This window comes from Muntiacus reevesi, chromosome 20 (assembly GCF_963930625.1).
Source record: "Muntiacus reevesi chromosome 20, mMunRee1.1, whole genome shotgun sequence".
Taxonomy (NCBI): domain Eukaryota; kingdom Metazoa; phylum Chordata; class Mammalia; order Artiodactyla; family Cervidae; genus Muntiacus; species Muntiacus reevesi.
The window spans coordinates 19,373,883-19,390,581 of NC_089268.1; the positions used below are offsets into that span (position 1 = coordinate 19,373,883).

The 16,699-nt window shown below is 55.9% G+C and overlaps 1 protein-coding gene across 3 annotated transcripts in view; it reads left to right on the forward strand.

The window, feature by feature from the left end:
- TMEM63B (transmembrane protein 63B) overlaps positions 1-10,200 on the forward strand; it is a 25,000-nt gene extending 14,800 nt beyond the window's left edge. For all 3 annotated transcript variants that reach the window (XM_065913208.1, XM_065913205.1, XM_065913206.1), the window contains 14 exons: positions 2,079-2,159; positions 2,609-2,732; positions 3,333-3,466; positions 3,547-3,684; positions 3,826-3,979; positions 5,252-5,358; positions 5,580-5,666; positions 5,835-5,900; positions 7,103-7,265; positions 7,856-7,961; positions 8,943-9,110; positions 9,342-9,457; positions 9,571-9,651; positions 9,944-10,200. In XM_065913208.1, coding sequence (XP_065769280.1) covers positions 2,079-2,159; positions 2,609-2,732; positions 3,333-3,466; positions 3,547-3,684; positions 3,826-3,979; positions 5,252-5,358; positions 5,580-5,666; positions 5,835-5,900; positions 7,103-7,265; positions 7,856-7,961; positions 8,943-9,110; positions 9,342-9,457; positions 9,571-9,651; positions 9,944-10,129 — 1,711 coding nt within the window. In that variant the 3' untranslated portion in view covers positions 10,130-10,200. The remainder of the gene's footprint in view (positions 1-2,078; positions 2,160-2,608; positions 2,733-3,332; positions 3,467-3,546; positions 3,685-3,825; positions 3,980-5,251; positions 5,359-5,579; positions 5,667-5,834; positions 5,901-7,102; positions 7,266-7,855; positions 7,962-8,942; positions 9,111-9,341; positions 9,458-9,570; positions 9,652-9,943) is intronic.
- Positions 10,201-16,699: the final 6,499 nt, after the last annotated feature.

The following is a 16,699-nucleotide window of genomic DNA, read 5'->3' on the forward strand; positions in this document are numbered from 1 at the left end:
TCCATGGATCCAGCACACGTTTGTCCTACACCTACTATGTGCTTCGTCCCGGGGAGACAAAAAAGAGCCAGGCTTGAGTCGTGTCCGTGAGGAACTCACAGTCCAAGATGTCTGTTTCAGGGGTCCGTCTGTGGTATTGTTTAGGAGACAGCCCGACTAAAATTGGTGGTCATTGGCAAAAACCATCCCAATCAATATTGCAAAGTTAATTATCCTCCCATTAAAATAAATAAATTTATTTTTAAAAATAAAATAAAACTAACGGTCAGGGGGACTTCCCTGGTGGTCCAGAGGTTAAGAATCCGCCTTCAAGTTCAGGGGACGGAGGTTCAATCCCTCACTTGGGGAATTAAGATTCCACGTGCTATGGGGCAATTAAGCCCATACACCATAACTGGAGAGCCCTCATACTACACTGCAACAAAGACTCGATGCAGCCAAATAAATATAAATAAAAATAATGTAAAAAAAATCTAGCAATCAGCCTATAAGCAGGGGTTGGGGAGACTACAGTCCTCACTGGCGTTTTTAGCGTCATGGTGAGCATTATTTCATTGACCCATCCATTCAGCACAGCACAGTGGGTGTTTGCTGAGCACCCACTATGGGAAGACTGTTGATTATGTGAGGGCTGTTGACCCAGCACCTGGATACGTGGTGCTAAGCAGGAGGCAGCCCTCGTCCTTGTGGAGCCCCTGCTAGTTGTCATTACCCACCAGGGTCTGGGTTCCAGGCCTGGGGTCTATCTGGATTGGAGGACTAACCCAGAAGAATCAGGGGATGACCTGTGTCCAAAATCAGGGAACCTATGTGGTAGGGATTAGGGGATTAGAGATTAGCTGGGTGAAAATGAGGATTTAGGCTGCCACAGGGCTGACAGCCCTTCCGAAGAGGAACCTGAAATGGTTTGAGCCTCGGCAGTACCAGGGGGCTTCCCGGGTGGCGCAGTGGTAAAGAATCTGCCTGCCAGTGCAGGAGATGCAAGAGACTTGGTTTCAATGCCTGGGTGGGGACGATCCCCTGGAGTAGGGAATGGCAACCCACTCCAGTGTTCTTGCCCGGGAAATGCCATGGACAGAGCAGCCTGACATGCTGTAGTCCGTGGGGTTGCAGTGTGCTGGACACAACTGAGCACGCACCCACTATTCGTATCCTACATCCTGTGTCAGGGGAAGAGTCCGGAGCCTCCTGGGAAGTGCCTTTCAAGGACACCATCCCAGATTTAAGTTCCCAAATTCTCATGGGTTTGTGAGGTCCATCTTGTTACTTTAGAATCATGTCTGCACATCTTTAACACTTGTTATTTCCTTCTTTAAATATTAAACAAACCAAAAAAAGGCAGGACCTCTATCTAGATTAGGAATTAGGATCAGGGAGCAGTATGTGATCAGGATGAAAACGGAAGTGTTCCTCCATGCAGGCTGTAAGCCTCCCTCAAGCCCTGCTGGGTACCAGCTACTGAGAGTCTGTCTGGTCAGTCTCAAGTCAAGGTGGAGTCAACCTTGGCTCATGGTTAGAGGTCAGTCTTGGGTCTGGGTTATGGGTCAGTTGGGTCAGGATAAAGGATCAGTCTCTGGTCAGTGTTGAGAGGTCAGTCTCAGGTGAGGTTTCAGGATCAACCTCTGGTCATTCTTGCGCCAGAGACCATTCTGTAGCCCAGGGCTATGGATTAGTTAGGATCAGTCGATGGTCACGGCTCAGTGCTGAACTCAGGGTCACCAGGTCTCCTGGGAGCAGGGTTAAGAGAACAACCTAACTAAAGGCAGTTTCTCTGCACGTAAAATCCCCAGCCTCATTCAGGCATCAGACCACAGCTGTGATGTCCCCAGCACCCTGTGAGTACGCGCTCTCATCTGGGTCTGTGCCCAGGCTAACCTGTGCACACTCCCCTCCGACACGGATAAACAGGAGGAGCAATTTCAAAGTTTTATTCTTGGGAACTGTCGTCTTTGCAGACTCAGAAAGAGGGAGCTTGAACTGGGGCTGTGTGTCTTGAAAGGTGATGGGGTCACGGAGGAAAGCTGGGGACAAGGGAGGGACAGGGTCCCTGCCAAGGGTGATGGTGGACTGTGTTTCAGGGAGGCCTACCCCAACTGCACGGTTCTGGAAGCCCGCCCATGTTACAACGTGGCTCGTCTGATGTTCCTCGATGCAGAGAGGTAGTGGGGCTGGGGGTGGGAGGGCCCCCTGCCCACTGTGGGGGGCATCTTGGCTGCCACTCAGGAGTCTGGCTCCCCTTCCAGTTGTTTCCCAGGGCGTTTGATTTTAATTCACCCCCGGAGCGCCTGTCAGTTCAGCTCTGGAAAGAGCAAGTCCTGGAGGTTAGAGGAAGGGGTTCCACTGTCCCTCCCACACCCCATTTGAAGATGTACCCTTCCTCTGCTACAGTGTGAGAAATTTAGGCTATGGGAAGAACTTCTGGCCCTCAGGGGATGATGGGGAGACCCTGGACTGGGGACATGTCTGAACCATGCACCCTAAGCAAACCCAAGAGCACAGTGGCTCTTGTCCTTGGGGAGTGGACTCCATAACCCCCGAGCTGGGTCACCTACCCATCCTTCAGCAGACCCAGCTGGGGGGTGGGTGACCAGGCGCCTGGTTCCCACAGAAAGAAGGCCGAGCGGGGAAAACTCTACTTCACAAACCTCCAGAGCAAGGACAATGTCCCCACCATGATCAACCCCAAGCCCTGTGGTCATCTGTGCTGCTGCGTGGTACGCGGCTGTGAGCAGGTATGGGGCGTCCTGGGCTCGGCTCAGGCCTCAGGGCCCCCCGGCTCCGGGTGGCTGGGGGGGGGGAATGGGGGGTCCTGGGGAGACAGGTCACAGTGGAGACGGATGCACCCCCCAGCTGAGCCTGTCCCACAACCTCAGGAACACCCCCAACACACACAAGCAGGCCTTGCACATAAATACCCCAAAGTCGAGGGGTCCCCCGAGGAAGCAGAGCTGGGCTGAGGACCACAGGCAGGGGCAGCCCCTCCCATCTGTTCCTACGTCCTGGAAGCCCTAGTCCCACTGTTGGGTCTGTTTCCTACACCTACAGCAAGTTTTCAAAACCCATATCAGAAGAGGTCAGCCAAGAGGCCAGCTTGCTGAATTTAGTAGCTCTGTGGCTTTCGGCAAGTTTCTGGACCGCTGCATGCCTCGATTTCCTCATCTGTAACACAGGGCTGCTTGTACCCACCTCTCAGGGTGCTTGTGAGGAGCAGCGGGTGAACGGAGAGTTTAAGGCAGTGCCCAGGCTGCAGTCGGCCCCGGGCGGGGCCAGCTGGGTGAAGGGAGGGGACCGGCGGCTTGACCAAGTCCCCACCTCCCCGTCCGTCCTGGCAGGTGGAGGCCATCGAGTACTACACGAAGCTGGAGCAGAAGCTGAAGGAAGACTACAAGCGGGAGAAGGAGAAAGTGAACGAGAAGCCCCTCGGCATGGCCTTTGTCACCTTCCACAACGAGACCATCACGGCCATGTGAGCCCTGCCCGCCCGCCCCAGCCCCGGGGGACCGGCCGGGGCTCTGGGTCCCCGGTAACCGTGCCCTCCTCCCCCAGCATCCTGAAGGACTTCAACGTGTGTAAGTGCCAGGGCTGCACCTGCCGCGGGGAGCCCCGCTCCTCGTCCTGCAGCGAGTCCCTACACATCTCCAACTGGACCGTGTCCTACGCCCCCGACCCCCAGAACATCTACTGGTGAGCAGAGGGGGATGACGCTGGGGTGGTTCCATGGGGCCAGTAGGGGCCCCAGTGGGGCACGGGAGGAGACAGAGGTCCTAGGTGTCTCTGGGATCGGGTCAGGCGTCCAGCCCCGGGGTGACGCCTCCGCCCTCCCAGGGAGCACCTCTCCATCCGAGGCTTCATCTGGTGGCTCCGCTGCCTGGTCATCAATGTCGTCCTCTTCATCTTGCTCTTCTTCCTCACCACCCCGGCCATCATCATCACCACCATGGACAAGTTCAACGTCACCAAGCCTGTGGAGTACCTCAACGTAAGGCCCACACCCCAACCCTCCACACTGTGCACCAAGACACAGACCCCAGGCCCCCGATACTCGCTGGCCAAGGGCATGTGAGGGGCGTGGAGCCAGGCTCCCTGCTGTCTAGTCAAGCTTTTGTCCTGCTTTTCCAGCCCAGCCCCGCTGAGAAGGTCCCACACCACCGTGGGCTGCAGACCCACTCTGTGCTCTTCCCTCGGGCTCCCTGCCACCTTGCCCCCCCTGCCACCTTGCCCCGGGAGAGGCCTCCCTCGGTTCACACTCACCTAGAGCGGCTCCCCAGGAAGGGAGCGCCTGGGTCCATCCCTAACTAACCTCGAACCAGGCCCTCCTCCAAACCACTCAATCTCTCCAACCAAAGTGTAAAGGGCCAGACCAGATCCTTAGCCTCCAAACTTGGATTCTGATGCCCTTTATCCAAGGAAATCTCACGTGAAACTCAGTGTGGAAAAGCAAGGTTGCTCAGATGGCAGTAGTCATGGTAGGGGGGAGCTTTTGCTCCTCTGTCCTCACTCCCCCTACAAGCCTCCTGGGAACCTCAAAGTTCATGAGCAGGCACTTTGAAAATCACTGGGTGGTAATAGCATAATAGATAAGACCCAGGCTGCCTGGGTTCAAATCCCCCCCCACTCCTACTTCTCACTGTCTCATTTATTGAAACTTATTTTGCCTCAGTTTACTCATTTTTAAAACGGGGTAATATCATTATTGTAAGAATTAATACATGAAAAGTACATGATCCAAAAAAAGTCCATCATCAGTGCTTGGCACATAGTAGGTGTTCATACATGCTAACTACCAATACAATTCGCACAGGGATTGTACAGATGGCCCTGGCCCCCAGAGCATCTGGGCTTATTTATTCACTTGGCTGCATCGGGTCTTAGTTGTGGCACGCTGGACCTTCATTGGGTCATGCGGGGTCCTTCGTTGCAGTGTGCAGATTCTCTCATTGTGGCACAAAAGACTCAGTAGTTGCAGGATGTGGACTCTAGTTGTGGCACATGCCACAAAGCATGCAGGCTTTTCGTTCCTCTGAGGCATGTGGGATCTTAGTTCGCCGGTCAGGGATTGAACTTGCTACCCCTGCACTGCAGGGCATGGTGGGACTTCCCACCAGGGAAGTCCCAATGTTCTGGACTTCCGATGAGGCCCTGGGAGCTGGGGGGCCCCAGGGCTCAGTGGAGGAGGGGGGCAGGTAAGCCACACCAGCTGGGCCCACTAAACCGGCCCTGCCTGACACATCCTCCCTGCTGCCCTCTGCAGAACCCCATCATCACCCAGTTCTTCCCCACCCTGCTGCTGTGGTGCTTCTCGGCCCTGCTCCCCACCATCGTCTACTACTCTGCCTTCTTTGAAGCCCACTGGACACGGTGAGACACCCCCCTACACACACACTGACACTCCTGGGCTCACACCCTCCACCTTCAGACCCCCCACGCCCCGGGCAGTCCCAGAGCCAGCAGGGGAGGGATGGTGACTGGGATCCTCACCTTGGGAAGGCCCCCTCCTTCCCAGGGGACCCTCCTGGGACTGCAGGAGCTCGGGGGAGCAGGCACGGGGCTGGCTCGCCTGATCTCTGCTCCCACCCCAGCTCCGGTGAGAACAGGACCACCATGCACAAGTGCTACACCTTCCTCATCTTCATGGTGCTGCTCCTGCCCTCGCTGGGACTGAGCAGGTGGGTTTCGGAGGAAGGGAGCTGGGGTGGGGGACTGCGAGAAGGGGAGCAGACAGGGGCCCCAGGTCTGGGGCGCATCCTCAGAGCTCATGGATGGGATGCTCTCCCCTCTGGTGTTCTGGCTACTCCAGCACCCGACACCTCCATCCCCTCTCTTCTCCTCCCCAGCCTGGACCTCTTCTTCCGCTGGCTCTTTGACAAGAAATTCTTGGCTGAGGCAGCTATCCGGTTTGAGTGAGTGACCAGGGTCCCCAGGGAAGGAGACCAGATTTGGGGGGGTAGTATTCCCCCATGGGAGGGTGCAGCAAAGCACCCACCCCTGCAGTGGGGAGGAGGAGGTGCTTATATCATGGTCAGCCCAAAGGTTGCCCCCACAGGCTGTCTTGGGTGCATACATAGGATGTCCCAGGGTCTGTGTTGGGAATCTCTCTGGAATCTGAGGTCACCCTTAGGGTATATTTGGGGCTTTGGGGCTTACACTCGGGGGGGTTTCTATGGTGGGCTCTGGGGCTTGTATCGTGGGACTAACTGGGAGCTTCACTGGGGGGTGTTAGAAAGGTCTATAGTGGGATCTTGGTTGTGCTGTGGGAGTGACGTGAGGGTTCCTAGGGCGCTCCCTGAAGGTCTCAGGTGCCACCCCTTTGAGTCTCTCTGGAAGGCTCTTGGGCTTACACCTCACTCACAATGACCATGGGGGACTCTGGGGGTCACACCTTGGGGTGTTTCTGGGGCACAAGCTCTGAGAACACCACTGAAGTCTCAGGCTATCACCCAGAGGTGTGAATGTGCAATTCTCTATGGGGCCCCTTCCCTGGGAATCTCTGTGAGGGGGGTCTTGGGGGACACATGCCATGGCTGTTTATGTGGGAGCAGGCTATAGGGGTCTTGCTCTAGGCCATCTGTAGTCACCTTGGGCTCACATTTGAGGTATCATGGGTACTGACAAAGGTCTCTGGGCTCCCCCACTCTGAAGATTTCTGGGGGAGGGTCTCTGGAGCTTGAGTTCTGGAGGTGTCAGAGGCTCATACCCTGGGGGTTACTCTTGGTTAAATTAAGATCTAAGGCAGGGAGCCTTCAGGGTGTTTCTGGGGCTCACACCCTTCAGGTCTCGCAGGGAGAGGGGTGGCCGTGGAGATCTCCAGAATCATACCCTGAACACTGGTCTCCTTAGGGGTCTCTCCACTCTCTCCAGGGGTCTTTATGTGGCACAAGTTCTAGCGGTGCCTCTGGGCTCACACACACTGAGGTTATCTTCGGCTTACTTTGGAGGCATCTGGGCTTTCACATTCAGGGGTCCCTGAGTCATGGGTGCTTTGAGGGCTCAGCTGGAGGGTCCACGTGGAAAAGGGCACCTTGGGGGTGCTGGCACGCTGGCAGTGGGCAGGGGGCCTCTGGGTCCCCCAAGAGTGCAGAGCTGGAGCACCTGGTGCCCGCAGGTGCGTGTTCCTGCCCGACAACGGCGCCTTCTTCGTGAACTACGTCATTGCCTCCGCCTTTATCGGCAACGCCATGGACCTGCTGCGCATCCCGGGCCTGCTCATGTACATGATCCGGCTCTGCCTGGCGCGCTCGGCCGCCGAGAGGCGCAACGTGAAGCGGGTAGGGCCGCCCGGGGCTGCCGCGGCCCGCACAGCACCCCCTGGTGGCCCAATCAAAAACTGCAGCAGCCGTGCTAGAGCGTGGGGGCCCCAGGGGGCCGGGACCTGGGGAGCCTTGTTCCAAGGCCCTCAGTCACCCCCTTCCCGTCTGGGGCCTCAGTTTTCCCGTGTGTACAGTGACATAGCGTAGCTAACCCTGAAGGCCCCTCTAGTTCTGATAGTCTAGTGTTCTGTGATGGGAACTGGGGGAGGTCTGGGTCTAGACCCAGGGTCCCTCTGCCCTAATCCTACACAGAGGGCTCTGGGCATCCAATTCCCAAACCCACCACCCAGCCAGCCCCTTACCCCTGGAAGGCCCCTCCCCAGGCCCCATCACCATACCCCCCCAACCTCCAACTCAGCCACAGCCCCCCTCTCCATCAGCTTCGCCCTGCCCTGCCCTGGACACCGGGTTCCTTTCCCACCCTCGGCTTCTTTCCTGGCCCCAGAGTTCCTGTCCCTTTCCCTCCTCCCACCTGCCTGAGCCCCTCCAGTCTCCCCCTCCCCTCCCCTCCCCTCCCTGAGCAACCCTCCTGCCCATCTCCCCCCCAGCATCAGGCCTACGAGTTCCAGTTTGGCGCAGCCTACGCTTGGATGATGTGCGTCTTCACGGTGGTCATGACCTACAGTATCACCTGCCCCATCATCGTGCCCTTCGGTAGGCACCGCCGCGCCGGGACCTGGGCCCTGCTCGGGGGGACCCAGGACCTCTCCCGCTCCACTCTAGCAAGGCAGGCCACCCGAGTGGACAGGGCTCCGGCTGGGAGACCGGCCCCTCGGGCCTCCCGCCTGGTCCCTGTCTCAGTCTGGGGCTCGGCCTGGGAGGGAGGAGGGTAAAGCCATCTCAGCTCAGGCTGGCTTCAGCCCGTGTGCGGGTCCCTGAGCCACATCTCCCCAACACGGCCGTATTCCTTCACACCAGAGCCTTCACTCAAGTGGGTATATTTGGACACAGATCACCTGCCCACTGAGGAGTCTACACACACACACACACAGTCGTACACAGGATCCATGGGCACACTTGTACACAGCCCCGTACACTCGTGAAAGACCTTTGGGTTTCAGGGAGGGTTTGGGTCCTTACCACTCCTGGAAATACCCTGCTGTCACTGCACCATGTGACCTCGGCAAGTCCTTCTTCCTTCTGAAAAAATTAAGCAAAGTTTCTCTTCACCCCCATCCTTCCCCCCATCTGTCCTTCCCCCCCCCCCCCCACTAACACCCTAATCCATTCACTACCCTCCCTGGTTATTGAAGGCTCCAGACTCCCAAACTAACCACCTTGTCCCCATTTGCAACGTCCCGTTCCCTCAACCTCCAGGAAGAGAGACCTTACCGCCTTATCCTCCTCTGTTTAGGGTCAGGAATAGGAAAAAAACAACACGCAGGAGGGTGCTTGCTGACCCAAGCCAGTAGATTTCTAACAGTGAATTCCTGGTGAGGGGCTGCAGAGTGAGGGGGTTGAAGCAGGGGAAGCTGAGGTTCCGTGGTCCTGCGAGGGGCTTGGGGCTCAGTTCTCTACTGGGCCTGGGGCAGAAGAAGCGGGGGGCCAGCCCTCCAGTGACCTTGCAAGGCCCGGGACAAGCCGTGACAGACACACTCAGGCCCGACAGCACTGGGCCCGTGTGGCTTCCCCCAGGGCTCATGTACATGCTGCTGAAGCACCTGGTAGACAGGTACAATCTCTACTACGCCTACCTGCCGGCCAAGCTGGACAAGAAGATCCACTCGGGGGCTGTCAACCAGGTGGTGGCCGCGCCCATCCTCTGCCTCTTCTGGCTGTTGTTCTTCTCCACCATGCGCACGGGTGAGGGCCGCCTGCACCCTCGGGGGCTGGCTGGGGCGCGGGGCAGAGGAGACTCCCGCCAGGGTCCAGGCCGGGCAGACCACGGGGCCGGGGAGGGCGGCCGCAGGCTGGGGGCCTGGGAGAAGCCGCGGCACAGGGGAGTGGGCCTGCGTTCAGAAGGGAGCAGAGGCCCCCGGGAGGGGGCCCCGGGGGAGAGGTCGCAGCCCTTTCTCTGCCCTCCCGCCCCTCCAGGGTTTCTGGCCCCGACGTCCATGTTCACGTTCGTCGTCCTGGTGATCACCATTGTCGTCTGTCTCTGCCACGTCTGCTTCGGACACTTCAAATACCTCAGTGCCCACAACTACAAGGTGGGAGCCAGGGGGCCGGGAGGCGGCCCAGGGCGGAATCTGCGGGCTGCGGGTGGGGAGCTGAGGGCAAGGGCCTCCCCCCTCACCCGCTGACTCGTTCCCGGGCCCTCAAGATCGAGCACACGGAGACAGATTCCGTGGACCCCAGAAGCAATGGACGGCCCCCCAATGCTGCCGCTGTCCCCAAATCTGCGGTGAGTGCCCCGCCCCCCCACGGCCAAGCGCGGGGGGTGGGGGGTGGGAAGCATGGCTTCCCCAGGAAGCTGGGTGTCCTGTCAGTCATCCAGGAAAGGGGCAGCCTGTCCCAGAGCCCGGGGGCAGGGAGGGGATCTGGTTCTACCAGGTGGGGGCTCTGCTCCATGTCCCCCCAGAAGGAGAGTTGCTGCCCCTCCCCCACAGGCCGGGAGGACCCCCCCCCCCCCCCCCGCCTTCCCCACAAGGGCCCCCCGCTGTCCACGCTCACACCGCCCCCTCGTCCCCCTTCAGAAATACATCGCTCAGGTGCTGCAGGACTCAGAAGCTGACGGGGACGGGGGTCCCGGGAGCTCGGGGGACGAGCCTCCGTCGTCCTCCTCCCAAGACGAGGAGCTGCTGATGCAGCCTGACGGCCTCACGGACACAGACTTCCAGTCTTGTGAGGACAGCCTCATAGAGAACGAGATCCGCCAGTAAGGGAAGGGAGGGCCCTGGCGGCCTCGCCCTGCCCCCGCCCGCCCGGCCCCCCACGGACACTAAAAACAAAACGCTAATAATTTATTAGATCTAAAGCCCCTTCCTTCCCCATCCCCTGCTTTCATTAAGGTATTTAAACCTGGGGACTTCACCGCTCTCTCCCCCACCACGGAGGGAGGGTGGGTGGGAACTCCCCCCCAACCTCAGCGAGGAGAGCCCCGAGCCGGCCCCGGGGCAACGAGGGGTGTGGACAGGGTTCCCCCAGATCAGTACCCCCCTGGGCTAGGAGTATGATCAGGACAGGGTTAATGAGAGCCAAGAGGGGTACCTGTGCCATGGCTGGAGACCTGGTGGGGGCAGCGGACCAGGGACTGCCCCCCCAGCTCTTACCTCCCCTCCCCCCAAGTCCCGCTGGGATCTAGCGCCCCAGGGAAGTGGGGCCTCCAACCCCTACGGGGTGGCATGAGAGGGGAGAGCGTGCTGAGTGGGAGAAAAGAGACCAGCCCTGAGCCAGGGGGCTGACCTGGGGGTAGGGGGTGGGCATGGCTGACACTGGAAAATGGGATTTTGCACTGTTGTTTTTTTTTTTTTTTTTTCCTTTAAAATAAAAATGAAAAGCTCCGAGGCAGTTGTCTGATTTGTGTTGCTGCCCTGGCCTCATGGCTGGGGTCCAACCACCTTCTCTTGGTCTGGAGGACCTGCAAGATCAGCATCCCCACGTGACCTGGGCAAGAGACTTCCTGTGTGTAGTCTCCATCAGGGAGAGAGGGTAGTGGCAGAGGCATGCTGTATTCACCATGCCAACCTCCTCAGCACCCTCCCCTTGCACCCATGTCCACCCCCCCACCCCGCCCCTGCCACCTGCCCTGAGGAAATTGTGGAACCTTTAAGACCAGGGAACAGGGACCCAAGGCCCACACTCTGAATCACCAAGAGTCACACAAATAAGACAGAGATTTAGGGGAGAAAGGCCAGGGAGAGCCACAGATTCCACGCTGGTCCAGGAAGGCTTCCTGGAGGAGGAAGATTCCAGGACAGCTGCTTCCAAAAAGAGATTCTTAGCGGGCTGCTCTGGAGGAGGAAGAGTAAGAAAATAGGGCCACAAGAAGGGACCAAATACTGTCATTCTTACTTGTCATTGTTGATGTTTACCGAGTGGTTGTTAATGTGCCTGAAATTACACTAAGTGACTTCTGTGCTTCTTAAAGCATTTATTCAGAGCTTGCTGTGAGGTCAGGCGTGGGTTTGCTCTGAGATCTGTATAAGATAATATATGTCAGGTGCCCACTTGGCCCAGCGCCTAGCACAAGGTAAACACCCCATAAATGTCAACTGTAATTAATACTATGCTCATGAATAGGACCTACAAAGCAGGTGTGGTTTTCCTTGTTTTATGGGAAAGGATGCAGGCTCAGAGAGGGTGTGGGGTTTGCCCAGGGACGCCAGCCTGGGAGGGATTTTGGAAATGTTCTCCTGAGCATCTCAGTGAACTGGCCCCCAGCCCATCTGTCCCTGCCTCAGTAGTACCCCCAGAGAGAACCTCCAGTTAAAAGCTGATCCATTCTCTAAGATCCAACTCAAATTCACCTTCTCTATCAAATTTCCCGTGAGCATTCTGCTCCACACCCCCTCCAGAGGACTTGGACTCCAGTCCTGGTCCTGTCACTCACTCGCTGTGTGTCCCCAGGGGACCTGCCTCTCCTCTCTGAATCTGTTTCCTCGTCAGTAAACTCAGGGAGCATGACCAGGTGACCCCTAAGGCCCTGAAGCATCCTCCTATACACCTGCCAGCCACTGCCCACCAACAGGACCCAGAAAGCAAGAAAGCAAGTCAAAGAACTCCCAGAGGGGAGAGGAGATCTCAGAGGAGACGGAGAAGGAGGAAGAAATGAGTACCCCCAAGGGCCTGCAGACTGTCACCAAGAAGTGGCCAACAGTGAGGACAGCAAACAGCGGAAAGCCTGATAAAGATTGCCTGTGTGTCCTGTATGTCAGATCCGCAAACTTGGGAAATGTGTACCCCAGGGATATCCCAAAGTCCTGAGGCTGGAATTGCTGCTGGGCCAAGGGTTTGAGGAAACCAACCAGCCAGTTGCTGGATGAGCAGAGATTCACTGAGTTTCCAGCAGGGGCGCAGTTTCCAGCGGTCCCCTGAGGCTGCAAAGGGCATCTCACCCTTGATCCTTCCATCAAATCATCCTGAGGACCTACTATGCACAGTAAGGGGTAAGGCTGCCTTCTGGGCATCCACAACCCAGAGGACAAGACAGACAGAGAGGGGAGTGCTCAGTAGGTCTAGCACTGTTTTAGCACTTTCTATGAGTCACCTCAGAGATAACTGGGTTCCGTTCCAGGCCACCACAAAAAAGCAAATATCACAGTAAATCAAGTCACAAATTTGGGTTCCCAGTGCACAGGCTGTATATTGTCACCCTGCTTATTTAACTTATATGAAGAGTACAACATGAGAAATTCCAGGCTGGATGATGCCCAAGCTGGAATCAAGATTGCCGTGAGAAATATCAATAACCTCAGATATGCAGAGGACACCACCCTTGTGCCAGAAACAGAAGAGGAACTGAAGAGCCTCTTGATGAAAGTGAAAGAGGAGAGTGAAAAAACTGGCTTAAAACTCACCATTCAAAAAACTAAGATCATGGCATCCAGTCCCATCACCTCATGGCAAGTAGATGGGGAAACAACGGAAACAGAGACAGACTTTCTTTTCTTGGGCTCCAAAATCACTGCAGCCATAAAATTAAAAGACACTTGCTCCTTGGAAGAAAAGCTATGACCAGCCTAGACAGCATATTAAAAAGCAGAGACATTACTTTGCCAACAAAGGTCCATCTAGTCAAAGATATGGTTTTTCCAGTTGTCATGTACAGATGTGAGAGCTGGACCATAAAGAAAGCTGAGCGCTGATGAATTGATGCTGTTGAGCTGTGGTGTTGGAGAAGACTCTTCAGAGTCCCTTGGACTACAAGGAGATCAAAGCAGTCAATCCTAAAGGAAATAAGGCTTGAATACTCATTGGAAGGACTGATGCTGAAGCTGAAACTCCAATGCTTTGGCCATCTGATGCGAAGAACTGACTCATTGGAAAAGACCCTGATATTGGGAAAGATTGAAGGTAGGAGGACAAGAGGATGACGGAGGATGAGATGGTTGGATGGCATCAGTGACTCAATGGACATGAGTTTGAGCAAGCTCCAAGAGTTAGTGATAGGCAGGGACGCCTGGCGTGTTGCAGTCCATGGGGTCGCAGAGAGTCGGCCATGACTGAACCACTGAACTGAGCGCACAGAAAACTTATGTTTACACTGTAGTCTATTAAGTGTGCAACAGCACTATTTCTAAAAAAAGTAAATCCACATACCTTAATTTAAAAATACTTTATTGCTAAAAAATGTTAGGCATCACGTGAGCCTTCAACAAGTTGTAATGTTTTTGCTAGTGGAAAGTTCAAAATACCAAAATATGACAGAGTCACAAAAGGAGTAAATGCTGTTGGAAAAATGGCCCCGGTAGACTTGCTTGACCAGAGCAAGGTTGCCACAAACCTTCAGTTTGTAAAAATGCAGTATCTTCAGCGTTCAGTGAAATGAGATGGACCTGTCATTGAGTCCTCAGAGGAGCCCATCTATCAATTCCAATTGATAGATGAGAAGCGTGAGGCCCATGGCCAGGATGTCCCTTGCCCCAGCTAACACAGCCTGGACACAGTGGAGCTAAGGCAGGATGGAAAAAACCCTAGGATGCTATAGGAGCTTAAAGACAGGACATCTTGCCTCATTCAAACTTTGTACAGTTCAGCTGAGAAAACTGACATGGAAAGGAGAGGAATTAGTCAAAGACCCCAAAATAGGCCAAAATGACTGGCGTGGTAACAGACCCTTTCCCCAGGGGTCAAGGAGTTAAGCCAGGAACTCCCCCTCGCCTGCTCTGAGGCATGCCAGTGGCCTAACCATGCCAAGAAGAATGTTATGGGTTGAATGTCATCCCCTGAAAAGATATATTGAAGTCCTAATCCCCAATACCTCAGTATGTGACTTTATGTAGAAATAGGGTCATTGCAGAAACAATTAGATAAGATGGGGTCATGCTAGAAAAGGATGGGTCCCTAATTCAATACAACTGATGTCTTTATAAGAACAGGAGAGAGGCACAGCGAAGGCCATGTGAAGTCAGAGATGCAGAGGGTGAACGCCATGTCAGTGGCTTTTGGAATCGAGGAGGCTTTCAAGATAAAAGAGATCCCATTGGAGTGTCAGGGACAGCCCCTACCTGGCAGTCTTGGATGAAAAAAGAGGGACTCAGACTTATCCTGAAATGATGGAGAGAGGACAGCCAGACTGGTGGTGGCCCCCAGAGTGGCAGTGCTGAGTCTCCGTCCCCGCAGGGAGATGGCCCTTGGACTGGTGGGTGGGGACCAGGCAGATAGAAAGGGGCCATTAGTACCAGCACCAGCCTGCGGGGGACACGTGGGAAGGAGGCAACTGTTAAAAACGCGCCACTTACTTAGGAATCCCAGGGGATTCTGGGAGAGTTCTGGGGGGAGGGGTCCTCTGCGAACGCCCCACCCCCAGAACCTTCAACTGTCAAGCACCATGCAGGCTACCAGCATGCTGCACTCTCCAGGTAGGCGCTGATGGGTTTGTCCCACTCGGGTGCCTGGCCGATGAGGGCCTCCCCCCGGGAAGGGGCTGTGTGTCCTTGGGGGTGATTCCTCCATCAGACTGGACGCTCCCGAGGCTCAGGAGTTGGGCCTCTTCCTCAGCCAGTCTGGGAAAGAATAGGCCACGGATGGTCAGACCCTCAGGAGAACAACTTCCTTGTCTCCACTGGGTTGGGGAGAGGAGAGGGACCAGCCACTCTGCTCTCAAAGCCATCTGGAGAGTGGGCTTGTGTGAGGACAGCCCCCTTGGCCGTGGCCAATAGGGAAATAAAAGGCACCCTAGACTCAGTCTCCAGGCTTCTCGGGAAGTGTAGGCCGAGGGGCGACCCAAGCCCAATCTAGACAACATCTTCATTTACTTCATTTACTCTCTGCTCTGGGAATTAAGGTGGTGTCCCTAAATCTTCAGTCTTTCCCAGCATCGGGGTCCCTTCCCGAAATTGAAGGCAAAGGGAGAAGGGGGCGGCAAAGGATAAGATGGTTAGACAGCGTCACCAACTCAGTGGACATGAATCTGAGCAAACTCCGGGAGATAGTGGAGGTCCGAGGAGCCTGGCGTGCTACAGTCCATGAGGTCGCAAAGAGCCGGACATGACCTAGCCCCTAAATCTACAAGTCCCCAATCTGATGGGAGAAATAAGACATGCACCCAGGACAAAAATCAACCTATCTATTCATGCCTTGCTTTCACATATTGCTCTGGCCACCCGCCTCGCCTTCCTCCAGCCAGCCTTGTCTGTCTGTCTGTCTGAGCTCGCCCATGCCTGGCCCTGAGACATTTGGGGAATAACTGTGGTGGAGTGTGTGTGTGTGTGTTTGTGTGTGAGCCCTCCCTGCCAGCCCAGCTGCTGCGTCAGGAGCGCAGACCCGGTGGACTGAGGATCGAGGACCTTAGGCAGGTTTGGAGTGAGGACAGTGAGCCATGACCTCTCGGCTGGGTGATGAGCCGGAGGGAGGGCTCCGGGGAGATTAGGGAGACTCATCGCCTTGGTTTCCTCTCTGATGTTCTCCAGTTTTCTGGGACACCAGCACCTTCTGTGGTCCTCCCAAACCGCCCCCCATCCCAAGAGCTCGGCACACCCACTCCTGGGGGCAGCCGGGCAGAGGCCTCTGGAGAGCCTCGTTGGAGGAAGGGCACAGAGGCTTCCCTCACTATGGGGGGCCTTAGGCCTTTCACTTAACCCAGGTTCCTCACCCTCCACCCTTTGGACGTTCGGAGACAGGATAATTTTTTGTCATAAGACCTGTCCCGTGCACTGTGGCTGTTTAGCAGCATCCCTGGCCTTTACCCACGGGACGCCAGCAGCCCCTGCACCCTGCTCCCCAGTTAAGGCAGCCAAAGCATCTCTTGACGGCGCTGTTCCCTGGGACTGACCACCCCCCGCCCCTCGGCGAGGAGAGCTGACTTACCTTCTCCGGGGGGGTCCTGGGCTCCACCCACCCCAGTCAGGAACAGCCTCTCCTGCCAGCGATGGCGACACTGGGTGAGGACCGGCCTGGCAGTGAAACAAGCACAAATTCTGGGTTCATCCTTCCTCTCAGGACCCTCTTCATCTCTGGGCAAAAGAAAAAACACATGCTCCTCCCACACACATACTCCACAGATACACACATAACTCTTTACACACAGAGACACACACACACTACGTAGACACACAGACACACTCTACATAGACATACACACATACATTCTCCATGGAGACAGACACACACATACACATACTCCACAGATGCACACACATGCTACATGTGCACACACAGATACACACTCATATACATACACACATACTCCACAGATGCACACACATGCTACATGTGCACACACAGGTACACACACATAAACATACACACGTACTCCACAGATGCACACACATATACATGCACACATACTC